Raw genomic sequence first — 20,405 nt, 5'->3', positions numbered from 1 at the left:
AACCCCTGCTCCTCCATCACACAGAGCTCTGAACACAGAGCCAGCAATGTTCCACTGGGGAAATCCCACCCCCAGCTCCCTGCCCCGGGAATTTGAAGAGTCTGCAGCACGAGGAGGAGCAGGAGAGGCTCCAGAGGGACACTGGGAATGGGCTCAGCACCACGGGAAAAATATGGGAAGAGTAGTGCTGTGGGATAAAAAGGGAATAGGGATGGATACTCACAGGGATGCTGGGCTGGCATTCCCAGAGCAGCTGTGGCTGCCCCTGGATCCCCGGCAGTGCCCAAGGCCAGGCTGGAGCAGCCTGGGACAGTAAGAGGTGTCCCTGCCATGGCAGGGGTGGCACTGGCTGGGATTTAATGTCCCTTCCAGCCCAACCCGTTCCATTATTCCCTGATCTTTACTGCCCTTGCCCTCACAACATATTTTCAATTTAAGCATTCTATTTCTACCAATCTAAACATTTTTATTCCCGGTTACACCGATCCCAAAACATCCCAGAAGCCACAGCCAGCCCCACACGTGCCCAGTTCCAGCCCCTGTGGAGCCAAACCCAAGGCACAGAGAGCAGGAGGATGGAGAGACCCCAGCTCCTAAATCACAATCAGCGCTGCCTGTCCCGGGTTATTTATCCCGGAGCTGTGTCCTGGGGGAGGGCCTGCAGCCACAGATCAATATCTGAAGGAGCAGAGCAAAGCTCAGCAGGAAAACTGCTGCTCCTGGCTCAGGCTCCATTCATCTCTGCACCTCGGGATTATCATTTTATCTAGCCAGGCCTGTCCCAGTGGAGCAGGAGGTGATTCCTGAGGGGGCTGGGGTGCCTGACTCACCCCAGAGCAGCTGTGGGACCTCTCAGCATCCCTGAGCCATCACTGCCACCAATCCCAGAACCTGGCATGGTCTTGGAATGTACCCTAAATCCCATCCCATCCACCCCTGGACACCTCCCACTGTCCCAGGCTGCTCCAACCCAGCCTAGGACACATCCAGGGGCAGCCCCAGCTGCTCTGGGAATGTGTGCCGGGGCCTCCCCTCCCTCCCAGGCAGGAATCCCTCCCCAGTATCCCATCTAAATCCCCCCAGTCCTTCAGTTAAAAGCCATTCCCTCTCGTCCTTGTCAGCAGCGGCTCCTTGAATCATTATCCCTCCTGACAAAGCCTGAGCAGAACGAATCCTTGTAGGCAATAAATGGAATAAATGCATAACAGCAGCAGGAATTCCAGCAGGAGGGGCAGGGCAGAGGCTCGGAGCAGATCCAGGAGCTGGGAAAGCACAGGGGGGTTCCAGCCCAGGCTGCACCCACACAGTGTGGGCTGACCCATTGTTTGTTTCTTTGTTGTTTTCTTTTTTATCCTGCCAGTGCTGAATGCAGGGGCAGCCACAGCTTCCCTGGGCACCCTGTGCCAGGGCCTGCTCACCCTCCCAGGCAGGAATTGCCAGTTCCCAGTGTCCCATCCATCCCTGCCCTCTGGCACTGGGAGCCATTCCCTGGCTCCTGTCCCTCCATCCCTTGTCCCCAGTCCCTCTCAGCTCTCCTGGAGCCCCTTCAGGCCCTGGAATGTGGGAGCCCAGGGCTGGGGCAGCTCTGCAGTGGGCTCTCACCTGAGCCCAGGGGCAGAGGGGCAGAACTCCCCCTTTCCTGCAGGTGCCAGACTCCAGAGGCACCTGGACACCCTGATCCAGTGCCCTGCTCCTGGAGCCCCACCCCAGACTGGGTGTGAAATCCAGATTTGGGGTTCATCCCCAGCACTGCCAGCACTGAGCCTGCTCTGCTGAGAGCTCTGGGATCTGCTCAGGAGCTGCAGAGAGTCACTAAGGCTGGAAAACAAGGACAAGGAGCCCACAATAAATAATTGCAATTAGAGGAGGGAGCTGTTTGTTCCCAGCATCCCCAGAGCCTCTCCTGGTGCTGGAATGGCACAGACAGCTCCAAACCTTGGGGGCCCTGTCACTGAGGTCACCAATGGGCTTGGTTTGGGCTCCCAGATTCACTCAGGGCACAGCACATGATGATCTCCCCTGGCTGTCCCCAGGGGCAGCTCAGTGCTCAATGAAAAGGGGCAGCTGTGATGGGGCTCACAGGGGTCCCAGGGTGAGGGGAGAGATGAGGATCTGACTCCATGTTTCACAAGGCTGATTGATTATTTTATGATATATATTATATTAAAACTACACTAAAAGAATAGAAGAAAGGATTTCATCAGAAGGCTGGCTAAGAATAGAAAAAGAAAGAATGATAACAAAGGTTTGTGTCTCGGACAGACAGTCCAAGCCAGCTGACTGTGATTGGCCATTAATTAGAAACAACCAACATGAGCTAATCAAAGATCCACCTGTTGCATCCCACAGCAGCAGATAACCATTGTTTGCATTTTGTTCCTGAGGCCTCCCAGCTTCTCAGGAGGAAAAATCTTAAGGAAAGGATTTTCCATAAAAGATGTCTGTGACAGGCAGGCTCTGTCTCCATCCCCAGGAAGGATCAGCCAGGAGTGGGCAGAGCTGCAGCCCCTCACTCCCTCCTCCTGCCCCTGCTCCCCAAACCCCACAAAACCACCACAAAACCCCCCCCAAAAAACCCCAAAACCCCCCAAACCCAGCCCGGAGCACAGGGAAGGGAGGCAGGAGCAGCCCCCAGCCCTCCAGGCTCTCCCCAGCCCAAGCACAGCTTTCCCCTCCTTGAATTCCCAATCCCTCCTGACGTTTTTGATGACTCTCCTGGACTGTCCCAGCGTTTTACCCAGGCCAGGCCTCTCCCCCTTCTCCTGCCAAGCACTTTTATCATCACTGAGCTCACAGCAGCCTCGGTGCAGCCTGGATTGTGTAACACACCAGGAGCTAAACCAGCGCCTTCCTCTCCAACCTCACCTCCAAATCACCCCAAGAACCAACAGCAGCCACAAAGCAAGGCCTGAACCACAACTGGTTTGTGTCACACGTAAACTGGGAGTGCCCAGCTGGGACAAACCTGGCTGCAAAGGGTCAGACTGGGAAAACAACGGGCTCTGCTCCCAGGGAACAGGGACAGGAGCAGAGGGAACGGCCTCAGGCTGGCCCAGGGCAGCTCAGGGGGGATTTTGGGGCAATTCCTGCAGGAAAAGGTGCTCGGGTGGAGCCCCCATCCCTGCAGGGATTTTCCTGTGTCCCTCACCCCACAGCACATCCCATTTCCCAGAGAATTCCAGGGGTTCCAAACCTGGAATTCCAGGAGAGCTCAGGGGTTTGTGCCTTTCCAAAAGGAGACATTGAGCCTGGCTGCTCAGGGATTGCAACCTCTGCTCTGGGAAGGCCAGTTCAGCTGGGATTGTGGAATTCCAGAGGGGTTTAGGCTGGAAAAGCCTCTCAGAGCATCGAGTGCAACCATCCCCAGCACTGCCCAGTGTCCCCAGTGCCACATCCACAGGGCTGTGAAACCCCCTCAGAGATGGGGACTCTGCCAGGCCTAGACAGCCCCATCCATGATAAATGTTCCCAAATATCCAACCCAAACCTCCCCTAGGGCAGCCTAAGGCCATTCCCAAGCCAGGATCCCTCAGGAGAGCGAGCCTGTGAGGAAGCAGCTGGGATATTCAATATTTAACATCTCCCCATTGTGCAGAGCTGGAAATAAAGAATAACAAACAGCAGAGTACCCAGGCCAAGGAACAGGTATCCATGGAAAAGGCAGCTGGGCATTCCTGGAGCAGCACACCTGCCTGAGGCACGGACCTGCTGCAGGTTATTGAGACAATAAATAAATAAACAACACTGAGCAGGGATCCGGGGGCTGCTGACAAAAACCTCTGGCAGCAGCACCCATAACTCACTGAGGGCAAATATCCAGGGAAAGCTGGGCTGCCAGAGCATCCAGGAGGGAAATAAGGAGTGGGCAGGAGCTGCTACAGAGAAAAAATGGCTCGGATTGCAATGCAGTGAGGGATTCAAGGACAGGGACACGAGGGAACGGCTTCAAATGGAAGGATTGGGGTTGGTTTAGGTGGGATATTGGGAAGGAATTCCTGGCTGGGAGCTGGGGAGGGGCTGGGCTGGCATTCCCAGAGCAGCTGTGGCTGCCCCTGGATCCCTGGCAGTGCCCAAGGCCAGGCTGGAGCAGCCTGGGACACTGGGAGATGTCCCTGCCCATGGAATGGGATGGGATTTGAGCCCTTCCATCCCAAACCATTCCAGGATCCTGTGAGTCAGCACCACTCCAGCAGTGAGGGTTTTATCTGCCCACCAGCTTCTCCAGGAGGAGCAGTCTGGGGCTGTATTTAGCCAGCAGCATCCCCACATCCCAGCACTCCAGGACAAATTCCAGCCCTCTGCCTTCCCCTTTCCCACCCCACCATTCCCAGCTTCCCCTCCAGGTGCAGCAGGAGCTGGAATATTCCCCTTTCCCTGCTCTACCCCCTGGCAGCAGGGGCAGAGCCACAGCAGAGATGGGGTTTTGGTGCTCCCAAATCACCACTGCAGCTCAGCCTGCCCCAGCAATGCCTGGAAAATGGGGCTCAAAATCACCATTGCAGCTCAGCCTGCCCCAGCAATGCCTGGAAAATGGGGCTCCACGGGGAGCCTGCTGCTCCAGAGGCTGTGGGAGCAGCAGCTCAGCACAGGGAGCTGCTCAAGCAGAAGGAATCCAGCCCGATCAGGCGTGAGCAGGGAGTTTTGGCAGAGATCTCAGCGATTTCAGCTCAGTGCCTGCTCGCTGGGATCAGCCATGGGAGAGGGGAAAAGGGAAAAGGGAAAAAAGGGAGAGGGGAAAAGGCAGAGGGGAAGAAAGGGATAAAAAAGGCAAGGGAAAAAAGGGGAGGGAGAAAGAGAAGGAAGGGGAAAGGGGGAAAAGGGAAAAAGGGAAAAGGGAAAAAGGCAAAAGGAAAGGGAAAGGAAAAAGGGGAAGGGGAAAGGTAAGGGAAAAAGGGAAAAAAGGGAAAAAAGGGGGGGGGGGAAGGGGGAAAAAAGGAAAAAAAAAAGAAAAAAAAAGGGGAAAAAAAGGGGGAAAAAAAAAGGGAAGTTCCTGCCCAGCTCCAGGTGAAAATCACTCCCAGTTCTCTCTCGTGGTCAAAATCACTCCCAGTTTTCTCTCCTGGGCCTCCAAAGAGATCTCAGGGAGAAGAGGAGGGGGCAGGAAGGCCTGATGCAGGGAAATGGGGATCTGGGGAACTGGTGCCTCAGGCAGGAGGAGGGAGCTTTATCCAAGAGAAAAGTTATGTAAGGGATGGATCCCAGAATCCCAGGCTGCTCTGGCTTGGGACAGACCCTAAACCCCAGCCCATCCCAGCCCTGCCATGGCAGGGACACCTCCCTCTGTGCCAGGGCTCCAGCCTGGCCTCGGGCACTGCCAGGGATTTATTGTTCCAAACTCTCCTCTCCCACCAGACACTTCCCTGCATTTCCCAGCACATTGCAGCTTTTCCTCAGCTTCAAAAATCCCTTTTTCCCCCCTTTCCCAGCCCGGCAGCTCCAGAAGGAAGCTGGAGCTGAAGGTGCCAATGCCAGGAAATCCCAGCTCTGCCAGGGCCAAACGTGTTTGTCCACACGACCAAAGAATATTGGATTTTCCACTGACAGATTTCCTATAACGGCAGCACTGGGAAAGGATCTGCGGGATGTTCGGCCCTGAGAGTTTTAAAGGAATATTTTACCATGCTCAGGCTGTGCTTAAAAATGTTTAAAATAAAATAAAATGCAATTTCAAAGCTACTGCCAATATGTGAACTGCTGAGTCCTCTTTTCCTGTTGCCCTCCCATTCAACACATAAAAAAATCCAAAATCTGAATGGAAAGATTAAAAAACCCCCACAAATAATTTGACCTTTAAAGGTCCCTTCCAACCCAAACCATTCCACAATTCCCATATTTTATGTTCCACCTTTAAAGCTGCTGAATTTGTATTGAGGTTTCTCACTGGCCCTCAGAACAATGTCCAAAAAAATCCCATTTTAACTGGAATTATCAGAATCCTGGTAATTTTCAGATCTGTCCCAGCTCCTTGTTCCCTCAAGCTTCTGGATTCTGAGCTCACTCCATGGATCTCAGAGATCCCTTCCTGTGGCTCCAGAATTCCAGTTTTTTCATGTTTTTAAAAGCAAAACCAGAGGAAAAGGCCTTTGATGCCATCCCTATTTCTTTAATTAAAAAGCCTGGCAGGCTCTGGAGTTCTTTAATCAGCAAATCACGGGAAGAGGCTTCCAAAATAAATGTAATGAGTTTGGAAAACGGATGCACAAACCATTCCTGCAGGGTTTTGTTTGCTTCAGATTCCTATTAATGACTGATTTTTTTTCAGGAATTCTAGCAGCTTATCAATAAATTGCAGGATAACACAAAATTATAAAGGGTTACATAATCCCAAACAAACCCAGAGGCAAATCCCAGCAGGACAATCCAGGATGAAAGTCAAATTCCTTTCCTTTCCTTTCCTTTCCTTTCCTTTCCTTTCCTTTCCTTTCCTTTCCTTTCCTTTCCTTTCCTTTCCTTTCCTTTCCTTTCCTTTCCTTCCCTTCCCTTCCCTTCCCTTCCCCTTCCCTTCCCTTCCCTTCCCTTCCCTTCCCTTCCCTTCCCTTCCCTTCCCTTCCCTTCCCTTCCCTTCCCTTCCCTTCCCTTCCCTTTCCTTTCCTTTCCTTTCCTTTCCTTTCCTTTCCTTTCCTTTCCTTTCCTTTTCCTTTCCTTTCCTTTCCTTTCCTTTCCTTTCCTTTCCTTTCCTTTCCTTTCCTTTCCTTTCCTTTCCTTTCCTTTCCTTTCCTTTCCTTTCCTTTCCTTTCCTTTCCTTTCCTTTCCTTTCCTTTCCCCTTCCCCTTCCCCTTCCCCTTCCCCTTCCCCTTCCCCTTCCCCTTCCCCTTCCCCTTCTCTTTTTTCCTTTCCCTTTCCCCTTTTTCTTTCCCTTTCCTTTTCCTTTTCCCTGGATCGCACAGCTGCTCTGGGAATTCCAACCCAGCCCTCCCCACCCTCCCAGCCAGGAATTCTTTCCCAACATCCATCTAAATATTCCCTCTTTTTAGTCAAAAACCATCCCAAGGAATCGCCTCCACAATCCTGGGCCGGGACCCCTCCTAAAAAATCCCAGAGGAGACCCTTCCCTAAAGCAGGGAGGAATTCAGGAAGGATCAGGAATGCCAGGAAGGATCAGGAAGGCTTTCCAGGCCTTCATCCCAACTCCAGGGTCACATTCCCAGTACCACACTCAACCTCTCCAAACCCCCTGAACGAATCCCATTTTTCCATAGGATCCCATTATTCCCAATATTTAATGCCCATTTATATCCAGGGATGTTGCCAGTGTTTGCTGGTGGAACACTGCACATTCCCACAGGAAAACCTCTGCTTTTGCAGAGCTTTGGATGGGAGGGGAAATGCAGCATTTGCTGGGAAAAGCCTGAACTGAGAGGAGAATCTGGAATTCCTGCAGGGTTTAAACCCACAGAGGTTTCCCCTCTTCCCTAAAATCCTCAGCATCCCTGGATGAGCTCTCCCCTCCCCTCAAACCCAGCCCTGCCCTCTCCTCCTCCTCCCTTTGCTCCCGCTGGAAGATTTTCCCAGCCCTTTCATTCCCTCCTGTGTTATCCAGATCCAGCACATTTTGCTCTGTTTTGCCCAATTTTCAGCTCAGCTCCCAAAAGTAGGTCACAACATTTGGAACCTTATCCCAGTTAGGCTTTAAAGACCCAGAAATTCCCTTTTTTCCTTTTTTTTTTTTTTTTTTGCCCATTCCCTGTATAATTTCCAGGTTAATAATATTTCCCAAAACAAAGCCAGGCTTTTAAATTCCAAGAGTTATTTACAAAAGAGCTTTTCTTCCCTCATTTTGTTTGGAATTAATTTTTTGAGGAATAAAAACAAGAAACCTGCAAGGTCAGGCCTGCAAGTTTTCCAGGGAATTTTTAATGGAAATACCACAAAATATTTAGGGAAATATCAGGGAGTTTACAGGGAAATATCAAGGAAGTGCCAGGGGGATTTAGGGAAATGCCAGGGAGTTTATAGGGAAATATCAGGGAGCTTTTAGGGAAGTATCCAGAAGTTCTGGGGAAATATCAGGAAGCCTTTATGAAAAGGGGTTTTTTAGGGAATATCAAGGAGTTTTTAGGGGAACACCAGAAGGTTTTTAAGGAAGTATCAGGAAATTTTTAGGGAAATATCAGGGAGGTTCAGGGGAAGTATCAGGGAGGTTTTAGGGAAGTATCAGGGGGGTTTTACAGAAATATCAGGAATTTTTTAGAGAAATATCAGGAACTTTTTTGAGAAATATCAGGAGTTTTTTAGGGAAATATCAGGGAATCTTTATGACAATACCAAGGAGTTTTTTAGAGGAATATCAAGGAGATTTTAACTTTTAGAGGAATACCAAGGAGATTTTAAGGAACTATCAAGGGGCTGGCAGGTAAAGATCAGGGGTTTTTAGGGAAGTATCTGTGGAGTTTTATGGAAATATCAAGGAGTTTTTAGGGAAGCACACAGAGGGTTCACCTTCCTTTCTCTGGGCTGTGCTCTCCTGCCTGGGGAATCAGGAGGAATATTGGGACCCCACAACATGGCCCCAAAATGCATCAAAGGTACCCTGAACACTCCCTGTGCCTGGCAGCAACTGGAAAATGCAGGAGCTCCACAACCCAGCCAGGAGCTCCACATTCCCCACACCATATCCTCGGAACACCAAAATCCATCTCCTTTGAGAGAGCCCCAAAATCCATCCCCTGGAGAGAGCCCCAAAATCCATCCCCTGGAGAGAGCCCCAAAATCCATCCCCTGGAGAGAGCAGCAGTGCCAAAATCCACACCCTTGGATAGAACACCAAAATCCATCCCCTTGGAGAGCACCACTGCCAAAATCCATCTCCTTGGAGAGAGCCCCACCACCAAAATCCATCTCCCTAGAGAGCACAAAAATCCATCCTCCTGAAGAGAGCCCCAGTGCCAAAATCCATCTCCTTGGACAGCACAAAAATCCATCCCTCTGGAGAGAGAACCAAAATCCATCCCCCTGGACAGAGCACAAGTGCCAAAATTCATCACCCAGAGAGACCCAAAATCCATCCCCTGGAGAGAGAACCAAAATCCATCCCCTGGAGAGAGCAGCAGCACCAAAATTCATGCCCTGGAGAGAGCCCCAGTGCCAACCTAACCCTAACCCATGCCCTGGAGAGAGCCCCAAAATTCATCCCCTTAGAGAGAACCCCAATGCCAAAATCCATCCCCCTGCAGAGAGCCCCAGTGCCAAAATCCATCCCCCTGGAGAGAGACTCCAAATCCATCCCCTGGAGAGCACCAAAATCCATCCCCTTGGAGAAAGCACCAAAATTCATCTCCTTGGAGAGAGCACCAAAATTCATCCCCCCAAAGAGAGCAGCAGTGCCAAAATCCATCCCCCTGGAGAGAGCCCAGCACCAAAACCTATCCCCTGGAGAGAGTACAAAAATCCATTCTCTTGGAGAGAGCACCAAAATCCATCCCCTTGGATAGAGCACCAAAATCTATCTCCTTGGATAGAGCCCAGCACCAAAATCCATCCCCTTGGATAGAGCACCAAAATCCATCTCCTTGGATAGAGCACCAAAATCCATCCCCTGGAGAGAGCCCAGCACCAAAACCCATCCCCTGGGGAGAGTACAAAAATCCATACCCTGGAGAGCACCAAAATCCATCCCCTTGGACAGAGCACCAAAATCTATCTCCTTGGATAGAGCCCAGCACCAAAACCTATCCCCTGGAGAGAGTACAAAAATCCATCCCCTGGAGAGAGCCCACCACCAAAATCCATCCCCTGGAGAGCACCAAAATCTATCCCCTTGGATAGAGCCCAGCACCAAAATCCATCTCCTTGGATAGAGCACCAAAATCCATCCCTTGGAGAGAGCCCAGCACCAAAACCCATCCCCTGGGGAGAGTACAAAAATCCATTCTCTTGGAGAGAGCACCAAAATCCATCCCCTTGGATAGAGCACCAAAATCCATCCCCTGGACAGAGCCCAGCACCAAAATCCATCTCCTTGGATAGAGCGCAGCACCAAAATCCATCCCCTAGAGAGAGTACAAAAATCCATCTCCTTGGATAGAGCCCAGCACCAAAATCCATCCCCTTGGATAGAGCACCAAAATCCATCCCCTGGACAGAGCCCAGCACCAAAATCCATCTCCTTGGATAGAGCACCAAAATCCATCTCCTTGGACAGAGCCCAGCACCAAAATCCATCTCCTTGGACAGAGCACCAAAATCCATCTCCTTGGATAGAGCCCAGCACCAAAATCCATCTCCTTGGAGAGGCCCAAACCCCTAAGTCTTGGGACTTGGGGAGTCCCAGAACCCCTCTGCAGCAAACCCAACTGCAGCTGCCCCCCAGCTCTCCAGCCTTGCCCAGAGCTCCAGCAGGGAGCTCCACAGGCCGGCCCCACTCACCCGTGGTCTCCACGATGCCCTCGAGGATGACGACGATCTCGAACTGCTCCGTGTGCATGCTGCGCTGGGACAGGTCGTAGAAGGGGCTCTTGGAGTCGATGACGTGGCAGATGGTCAGGGGGGACACCAGGAAGAGCTGGTCAGCCCCCGTGCTGAAGCCCACGTCCAGCTCCAGCTGGTCCAGGGGCAGGAACTCTCCCTCCGGGGTCTGCCGGGACTGCGGGGCACAAGGAGGGGACGTTGGAGCCCTTGGGGCTTGGACACGGCCTGGGGCAGCCCGGGACAGCAGAATCCGAGGGACTGAGAGCCCTTCCCGAACCTCCCAGGACTGTGGGATTTCAGCAGGGGCAATCGGGAGTTTGGGGACACGGCCAACCCAGGGAAACGGGGGGAGCTTCGGCGGGGGGGACGGAAATCGCGGAATCCCAGAAAGTTTGGGTTGGAAAAGCCCTCTAAGATCGATTCCCAACCATTCCCAGCACTCGGGTCCTCAAGTGCCACATCCCAGGTTCTGCAATCCCCCCAGGAATGGGGATCCATCCCAGGCTCTGCAATCCCCCCAGGAATGGGGCTCCCTTTCATTTTCCCTCCTTCCTTTTATCTTTGTTCCTTCTTTCATTTTCCCTTTCTCCTCTTCTTCTCTTTTTCTTTTATTCCTTTGTTTTGTCTTTTTTTTTTACCCTTTCCCCCTTTTATTTTCCCTTTCCTTTGGTTTTCTTTTTTCTTTGATTTTTCATTTTATTTTCCTTTTTCCCCTTTTAAATTTTGTTTTTCCTCTTATTTTCCTTTGCCCTGCTTTTTTCATTTTACTTTTCCCTTTTATTTTGCTCTTCCCTCATTTTTTCCTTCTAATTACCCTTTTTTCCACTTTTTTTTTTCCCCCTTCCCTTTTTTTTCCCCAGGAGGCCTGGCCTGGCACTGCTCTCCTTCCAAGCACAAACCTTTCTTTTCCCATAATTCAGATCCAGGCAATTCTTTTGGAGCCACACTAATTTTGAAGCTCCATCTTTTACAATTCCTCCTCAGGGACTTCCAGAGCCAAAAAAAAAGAGCAATTTTCAAATGCTGCACTGGAAATTACTCATTTTTGATCTTTCATAGCTTGAAATACATGAAATTATTTAAATATATTGATACAGAATGCAAATATATATTTACACATTATTAAATACTTTAAAACAAACTGTATAAATTATATATTGGTAAATATAAATATTTATAATTGCATATTACATAAATCTATGGTATTATGTTTTAATGCTATTTTGTATATTAATCCTTATAAATAATATTTATAATATTTATAAATTATATTCCATAATTTTAAAGGTATTAAAGGTTTATTTTGGGAAATTTTTAGGAATTCTTTCCCTCTTTAAGGCACGGACTACCTCAAGGTTTAGGGGACCCCAATACTGGGCCAGTCCTGATCCTGAAATCCCAGGGGAAACAGGGAATTTGGGAGAACAGGACAACCTCAGGAGCCTCCCATGGGCTGAGGGGGAACAGGGAGGAAAACTGGAGAGATTCCCAAGGGAACTGTCCTGGGAATGGGGACCCTGCCCTGCCCAGCACCCACATCCCGAGGGAAGGGCACCCCCAACCCTCCAACACACCCATCCCAAGGACAGGTCAGCCCCATTGCTGCCAGGTTATCCTAAATCCCTGCAGGACACCCTTCCAATGGAATCAGCAGCCCCATTCTCTGCAGGACACCCCCAATCCCTGCAGGATGCCCATCCCAAGGACAGGACACCCCTATTCCCTACAGGATATCCCAGATCCCACCAGGACACCACCAATCCCTGCAGGATGCCCATCCCAAGGACAGGACACCCCCAATCTCACCAGGATATCCTAAATCCCTGCAGGACACCCCCAATCCCTGCAGGACACCCTTCCAATGGAAACAGCACCCTCATTTCCTGCACGACACCCCATCCCAAGGACAGGACACTCATCCCAAGGGCACTCCAATCCCAAGGACAGGACACCCCCATTCCCATCAGGACACCCATCCTAAGGACAGGACACCCTATTCTCTGCAGGGCATTCTCCCCAAGGACAGGACACCCCATTCCCTGCCCACACCCCCCTGCAGGTATCCCCATTCCCGGGGGGTCCCTGTGGGACACTCTGTGTGCATCAAAAGCCCCCCGAGCCAGCTCCTTCCTCCCACCCGCTCCATCCCCATCCCCGATTCCACATTCCCCAGCCCCATTCCCCATCCCTTCAGGATCCGCGGGCGAGCCTTGGACCAGGGCCGGCTCTCCCCAGCCCTCCAGGGGCAGGGATGCTCCAGGGACGGGGATGCTCCAGGGATGGAGATGCTCCAGGGATGGAGATGCTCCAGGGATGGGGATGCTCCAGGGCAGGGATGCTCCAGGGATGGGGATGCTCCAGGGCAGGGATGCTCCAGGGATGGGGATGCTCCAGGGCAGGGATGCTCCAGGGCAGGGATGCTCCAGGGGCAGGGATGCTCCAGGGGCAGGGATGCTCCAGGGATGGGGATGCTCCAGGGGCAGGGATGCTCCAGGGCAGGGATGCTCCAGGGATGGGGATGCTCCAGGACAGGGATGCTCCAGGGCAGGGATGCTCCAGGGATGGGGATGCTCCAGGGCAGGGATGCTCCAGGGGCAGGGATGCTCCAGGGCAGGGATGCTCCAGGGCAGGGATGCTCCAGGGCAGGGATGCTCCAGGGATGGGGATGCTCCAGGGCAGGGATGCTCCAGGGCAGGGATGCTCCAGGGCAGGGATGCTCCAGGGGCAGGGATGCTCCAGCTCTAACCCCAGCACTCTGCTTTCCTTGGAGCTCACATCTACAAAGTTCAGCCTGCCCAAAAAGCTCTGGATTATGCCCGGAGCTTTCTCCTTCCTGGCTCACGGAAGGAAGGCTCGGAGCTACAAAGGATTTGATTTCCTTGTCAGGGAAATGGAGCATTTTATAGGAATCTATAAATATCCATCCCAATCCTGCGCTGAATGCAGGAATTATCTCCAAGGAGGCTGGGAATGCGCTGCTGATGGCTGAGCCCGCAGCCCGAGGCTCCTGGAGATGTTCCCTGCACCAGGAAAGCAGGGCAGGGGTGCTGGGATGGCAGCAGGACCCAAAACACGATCTGGGATCATCCAGTCCGACCCTGGCCACGGGCAGGGCCACCTTCCATGGGCTGCTCCGAGCCCCAGGGACGAGGGGACAGCCACGGGCAGGAGCAAGGGACATCCAAGGGACACAGAGAGGGGGTGGGATGTCCCCAGGGGAGCGGCACTTGGGACACGGTTCTGCCACAGAACCCCAGAATTTAGGTTGGAAAAGCCCCCCAAGGCCATGGAGTCCAACCATCCCAACCATTCCCTGGGTTGGCTGGGCACTGCCAGGGCCCTCATGGAATTACTGAGGTTGGAAAAGCCCCTCAAGACCATGAAATACAACCATACCCAAACTGCCAAGTTCTCCATGGAATTACTGAGGTTGGAAAAGCCACCTAGGATCATGGAATCCAACCATTCCCAGCACTGCCAAGGCCCTCACAGAATTACTGAGGTTGGAAAAGCCCGCCAGGACCATGGAATCCAACCATGCCCAACACTACTGGGACCCCCATGGGATTATTGAGGTTAGAAAAGCCCCCCAAGGCCATCGAGTCCAACCACTCCCAGCACTGCTGGGATCCCCATGGAATTACTGAGGTTGGAAAAGCCCCTCAAGACCACGGAGTCCAATCATCCCCAGCACTGCCGAGACCCTCACAGAATCACTGAGGTTGGAAAAGCCCCCCAGGGCCATCCAGTCTAACCATCCCTGAACTGCCGGGGCCCCCATGGAATTACTGAGGTTGGAAAAGCCCCCAAGGCCATCAAGTCCAACCATTCCCAGCACTGCCAAGACCCTCACGTCCCCAAGTGCCACCTCCACGCGGGATGGGGACTCCCCCACTGCCCCGGGCGCCTTTCCTTGAGGGCATTTCCCCGCGTTCCCCCCGGAGCACGCACCTTGAGCAGCTTGCAGCGGATCTGGGCCGACACCATGTGGCTGTTGCGGAGGTTGCCCACGCGGAACATGAGCGTGAGCTTCCCGTCGCGCATGGAGATGGCGGCGTGCTCGCTGAACATCAGCGTCTCCGCCCGCTTCTTGGGCTGGGACATCTTGATGAACATGCAGCCGATGAGGAAGGCGTCCACGATGGAGCCCAGGATGGACTGGAAGAGGAAGAGGATGATGCCCTCGGGGCACTTGTCGGTGATGTAGCGGTAGCCGTAGCCGATGGTGGCCTCGGTCTCGATGAAGAAGAGGAAGGCGGAGGGGAAGTTGTACACGTTGGCCACGCACGGGGTGTAGCTGTCGTCGTGCGCCTTGTTGAGGTCCCCGCGCATGTAGGCGATCACCCACCACATGGAGGCCATGAAGAGCCAGGCCACGGTGTAGGTGAGGATGAAGATGAACAGGTTCCAGCGCCACTTGAGGTCCACCAGCGTGGTGAAGAGGTCGGACAGGTAGCGGCTGGTCTCGCCGCCCAGGTTGCCGTGCTGCACGTTGCAGCGCCCGTTCTTGTCCACGAAGCGCTGGCGCTTCCCGCGCGGGGCGCTGCGCGGGGGCGGGAGGCCTCCGCCGCTGGCCGAGGTGCTCACCACCTGGTACTCATCGCCCAGCTTGCGCCGCAGCGCCGACATGCTCCGCGCAGCCCCGCGCAGCGCCGCGCAGCCCCCGACAGCCGGCAAAACCCGCGCGGCCACCGAAACCCGCGCAGCCGGCAAAACCCGCGGAGCCACCAGCACCCCGACAGCCGGCAAAACCCGCGGAGCCACCGACAACCTCACAGCCGGCAAAACCCGCGGAGCCACCGACACCCCGACAGCCGGCAAAACCCGCGCAGCCACAGAAACCCGCGCAGCCACCAGCACCCCGACAGCCGGCAAAACCCGCGCAGCCACCGACAACCTCACAGCCGGCAAAACCCGCGCAGTCCCCAGCACCCTGCGCAGCCCCTCGCAGCCCGCAGTCCGCACAGCCCCGCTCAGCTCCGCATCCCCCGCGCAGCCCGCCCGGCCCCGCCGCGCCGCGGCCGCGGAGCCTCCGCCCGGCGCCGCCGCCTCCCACGCGGAGCCGCCGGCAGCGGCCCCGGGCAGGGCGGCACCGCCCCGCGCAGCGACACTCCCCCCGGATCCCGCACCGCCCCGCGCAGCGACACTCCCTCCGCACCGCCCCGCACAGCGACACTCCCCCCGGAACCCGCACCGCCCCGCGCAGCGACACTCCCTCCGCACCGCCCCTGGATCCCGCACCGCCCCGCGACCCTGCGCGTCTCAGCGACCCCGCGCACAGCCCGCCCTCCGCAGCCTCGGTGCGCTCTGCATCTTCATCCTCAGCATCCTTCACTCATCCTCCTCCCCCCGGCATCATCATCTTCCTCCTCATCTTCCTCTCCCCAGCATCCTCCCCCGGGCCTCCATCCCTCCTTCTCCTCCTCCTCGTCCCTCGGAGCGGCTCCAGCTCCCACAGAACCAACCAGGAGGGGCCGAGGAGGTCGGGTACCCCTACTCTCCTATTCTATTCTATTCTATTCTATTCTATTCTATTCTATTCTATTCTATTCTATTCTATTCTATTCTATTCTATTCTATTCCATTCCATTCCATTCCATTCCATTCCATTCCATTCCATTCCATTCCATTCCATTCCATTCCATTCCATCCCATCCCCCTTTATCCCGTTTTTACCTTTATTGCATTCCATTTTTTGGGACGTTTAGATCCCCACGGCAGCCAGGCAGCCCTGCCAGCACACAGAGGGGACACAGCCCCTTCCACCCGGGAATGATTTCCCTGAGAGAAGCCACAGAGCTCAGCCCTGATCCAGGACTGGTGGGAAGCAGGAAAGCAGCCCCAAAATGTGGATGAATGCCCAGGGAATTGTGGAGCAGTTGGGTGGGAAGGGGGCTGGTGATGCTCCAAAGGGCCAGGCTGTATCCAAGGATCCCCCTCACCCACTCCTGCTGCAGGACTGCTGCCCCCAGCTCCAGAAAAAGCTTGGATTGGCAGCTTTAACCATGGGATAAAGCCCAGCCACACTTCACTTTTGAACCATCACCTTCCTCAGAACTGATTCTCAAGGATTTTTCTGGCCACTGCATTTCTATTGCCAGAAAATTGATTTAGTTTCTCACTTTACTCTTTTCTATTCCCAATTTCTCCAGTTCCCTACTCTTCTTTTCCTGTCAGTGACACAATGCCTGTTAATTTTCCCACCCAATTCAAGGAAATTTTGTATGGAATTCATCCCAAACTCTGGCCACGCTGCCAGAACCCTCCTGGCTCACAGATCCAGCAGCCTTGCCAGCTTCCCCTCTCCTGTTCTCCTTCCTCCATCCCTCCTGTTTTCCCGGAGGCCTCTCCCTGGGCTGGAATTGGGCAAAGATTCCCTGTGATCCATCCCAATGTGACAGCGACAATCCAAGGGGAGCCATTCCCTGTAATTACTGCAATTAAAATCCTCATTGCTTTTAGGAGGATGAGCACATTCCCAGCATTCCCAGCATGTTCTGCCAGCCGGGGTGGGATGAGGGAATAGTGGGAGTGGGAAAGGAGTGCTGGGCATGGAACAGTGTCACCCAAAGGGTGCTGGTGACAGGAGGCTGCTCCAGGCAGCCCTGGCAGAGCTGTTCTCCTGGAATGATGGAATTCCCAGCTGATCCTGGTGTGCAGGGACACTCCCACTGTCCCAGGGTGCTCCAGACTGGCACTGGGCACTGCCAGGGATCCAGGGGCAGCCACAGCTGCTCTGGCAATCCCAGCCCAGGCAGGAATTCCCAGTTCCCAATGTCCCATCCATCCCTGCCCTCTGGCACTGGGAGCCATTCCCTGGCTCCTGTCCCTCCATCCCTTGTCCCCAGTCCCTCTCAGCTCTCCTGGAGCCCCTTCAGGCCCTGCCAGGGGCTCTGAGCTCTGCCTGGAGCCTTCCCTGCTCCAGGGGAGCATTCCCAGAGCCTGGCTCCTCATCCTCCCTGTGCTGATTATCCCACCAACCCTTCCCCTGCCTGCTGCCATCCCAGGCCCGAGGTTTGTATTTAGATCCATTTAAACTCACCTGGGCAGGAGTTCCCCCTGGGCCTCCTTTCCCTGCAATTCCATTTCTTCTTTCCATTCCATCCCACCCCATCCCCTTTTATCCCATTTTTACCTTCATTGAATTTAAGTTTTTGAGATGTTTAGATCCCCACAGCAGCCATGCAGCATTTCCATGCAATTCCCTGATTTCTGCACCTGGAGGCTTTTCCAGGCTTTAGCTGATGTGGGGATGATGACAAATGAAATGATGAAATTAATTATGTGTTCCCTGAATTAACAGAGACATTCCCAAACCTGTCCCTGCCAATCCCACTGCCTGGGGATGTGGATTTGAGGGCAGATCCTGCTCTTTTCCCATGGAAAAATCATTTCCAGTTTGAAATGGGAGTTGGAGCAGGCAGTCATGGCACCAATACCAGGATATTCCTCAAAAATATCCTAATATCCCTCTGGATGAATCCCTAAATCCCTTAAATAAATTCCCAAAAAAGGGATAAATCATATTTGCAGGGAAATGAGATGGAGGTTGGTTCCCTCTCTGTAATTTTCTGTCAATCCTAATTATTGCCATTTCTGAGAAATCCCAAAAAAAAGGGGAAATACCTCGGTGCCTGCATTCATCCCTCCCAAAGGGATTATTGGGTGATTCATTCCCAGGCTCCGCAGCCCATCATTAACAGGAGCAGTTAATTACCTCTAAGGGCTTTAATTACCAGCAGGGGAGGCTGGGCCTCACCAGGGTTTGGTGTCACCTGCAGCTCCAACCCCCCAGACACCTGCAGGGACAACCTGGAACAGGAATTACTGACAAAAGGGATTTTAGTTGGGGTTTTTCCATGGTATTTGGACAAGGAAGCAACTCTGGATGTGGGGAATCTCATTAAATGAGTTGTTAATTAGCCCTTTTGTGATTTGCTTGATTGAAGGGCACTGCGGCAGCGTAGGATGAATTACAGAATGATGTATTAATATAGAAGCTCTATTTATAAAATGCTAATTTTGTACATAGCTCTGGTTCCAACGTGAAGGAGCCCTGGGATGGGACAGGGCAGCGCTGGGGATGTGGAGCTGTCCCCCACTGGAGCCAGGGGTGACACCGCCCTGTCCCACTGTCCCCAGGACATTCCCCACCTCCCCCTTCCCACCCCAGAACCCACCCAGGGCTGTGCTGTGGCCAAACCCTCAGCAAGGAGGTGAAATAAATTATTATTCCTCTTTTCCTGCATGGAAATCCCTGGTTAAGTTTGATCCTGATGTTTTCCTGCTCTTTTTACAAAGAATAAAACCTCCCCCTTTTCTGGGGGATTTTTAAATCACATTTTGTATTTCTGGAGGATGAGGAGCAGGAACATTGGGGCAGGAGGGTGGAGATGAGCACCAATCTGAGTTAATCCAGGATATTCCAGCTCCATGGATGCCCAGCAATCCCTTTCCCAGCTGAACCCCCTCCTGCTTCCCATTTAATGCTCAGTACCCAGCAAATACCCTCTGTCATTTACACCATCCACGAACCCCAGGATGAATCCAGGACCACCACAGCAGATACAGAAAATACCAGCATTTTTAATGACCCAGTGCATTTACAGAGATTTTCGGGGAATTGTGAGGGAAATCCTGGGAAATATTTCCCCACTTACCCATGCTGGGATCCCACTGCCCTGGGATTTCAGTCTCCTGAACCCTCTGGGCAGTGAGAATTCCCAGAATCCCAGCCCAGAGGGCCACAGCTGCATTCAGGGTGGCTCCCACAGGAACGTCCCTGTCCCCACATCCCAGCAGGAGCAGCTCCTGAGGGCCAGCAGTGCTTTGGGAACACCCACACAAGGACGGAGCCCCCAAATTCCTGAAAGCAGGAAGGAGCCCCTGTGACTCCAGGAACACCTGGAGGCAGAGCTGGGAGCGGATCCAGGGGCAGGGCTGGGATGCAGGGACTCGTGGATGCATTGGGATGGAGGGATGGAGACCCTCCAAGCTCCAGAGGTGTCAGGTGTGGTTCTACCAGGTGTTCCCAGAGCCCCAGGTGGGGACCCAGCTCTGACCCCATGGCAGGAGGGGACAGCTCCCTCCGTGCCACCCCGAGGTCCCACGAGTGTCACTCCTTCCCCTCGGCATTCCCATGTCTCCTGTGGCCTCATCTGTTGGAATTCCTTGGCCTGCTTTTCCCAGCGCTGGATCCCGTTGCTTCCCAGCACAACCCAAGAAGGTTTGGTGCTGTCAAATCGCACGGGGCACGAGAGAACACCCAACATTCCCCAGGATATTCTCCAGGATCTCCTCCAGGAGAGCCCAGCACATCCCACCAGCTCGGGCCACACCTCCCAGGATGGCTCCCAGTGCCAGCTGGTGCCACACGGCCTTTAGGATGGGCCACCTCTCCGTGGTGACACGTGACAGTGACACCTCCATATCCCACCTTCTCCAGGGTGCCTCTGGAATCTCTGGAGTGACAGCAATGCCTCCCTAGCCCAACTTCTCCAAGGTGAACTGGTGCCTCTGGAGTGACAGCAATGCCTCCATATCCCAACTTCTCCAGGGTGCCTCTGGAATCTCTGGAGTGACAGCGACACCTCCCTATCCCAACTTCTCTAAGGTGAAATGATGGCTCTGGAATCTCTGGGGTGACAGTGAGACCTCCATGTCCCAATTTCTCCAAGGTGAACTGGTGCCTCTGGAATCTTTGGAGTGACAGCGACACCTCCCTATCCCAACTTCTGCAAGGTGAAATGATGCCTCTGGAATCTCCGGGGTGACAGTGACACCTCCATATCCCAACTTCTCCAAGGTCAGATGACACCTCTGGAGTGACAGCAACACCTCCCTATCTCCAAGGTCAGATGATGCCTCTGGAGTGACAGCCACACTCTATCCCAACTTCTCCAAGGTCACCTGCTGCCTCTGGAATCTCTGGGGTGACAGCAACTCCTCCCCATCCCACCTTCTCCAGGGTCAGCCGCTGCCTCTGGAGCCTGGAGCCC

General features: G+C 53.6%; 1 protein-coding gene and 1 long non-coding RNA gene across 2 annotated transcripts in view; both read right to left on the bottom strand.

Annotated features, from left to right (window-relative positions):
* Nucleotides 1-15,119, bottom strand: part of KCNJ3 (potassium inwardly rectifying channel subfamily J member 3) — a 28,698-nt gene extending 13,579 nt beyond the window's left edge. Inside the window, exons 1-2 of the mRNA XM_058027606.1 lie at nucleotides 14,359-15,119; nucleotides 10,366-10,582 (exon numbers count right to left, since the gene is read on the bottom strand). Of these exons, the coding sequence (XP_057883589.1) occupies nucleotides 10,366-10,582; nucleotides 14,359-15,036 (895 nt within the window). The 5' untranslated portion in view covers nucleotides 15,037-15,119. The remainder of the gene's footprint in view (nucleotides 1-10,365; nucleotides 10,583-14,358) is intronic.
* Nucleotides 15,120-18,973: 3,854 nt separating this feature from the next.
* On the bottom strand, nucleotides 18,974-20,072 carry LOC131085888 (uncharacterized). Its single transcript, XR_009114688.1, has 2 exons — nucleotides 19,998-20,072; nucleotides 18,974-19,941 (listed from the first exon to the last, which is right to left on the bottom strand). It is a non-coding gene; the product is annotated as an uncharacterized LOC131085888 (long non-coding RNA).
* Nucleotides 20,073-20,405: the final 333 nt, after the last annotated feature.

The sequence above is a fragment of the Melospiza georgiana genome, chromosome 7, assembly GCF_028018845.1.
Source record: "Melospiza georgiana isolate bMelGeo1 chromosome 7, bMelGeo1.pri, whole genome shotgun sequence".
Taxonomy (NCBI): Eukaryota; Metazoa; Chordata; class Aves; order Passeriformes; family Passerellidae; genus Melospiza; species Melospiza georgiana.
The sequence above is the reverse complement of the archived record's forward strand: the minus strand, read 5'-3'. Positions and strand labels throughout refer to the sequence as shown.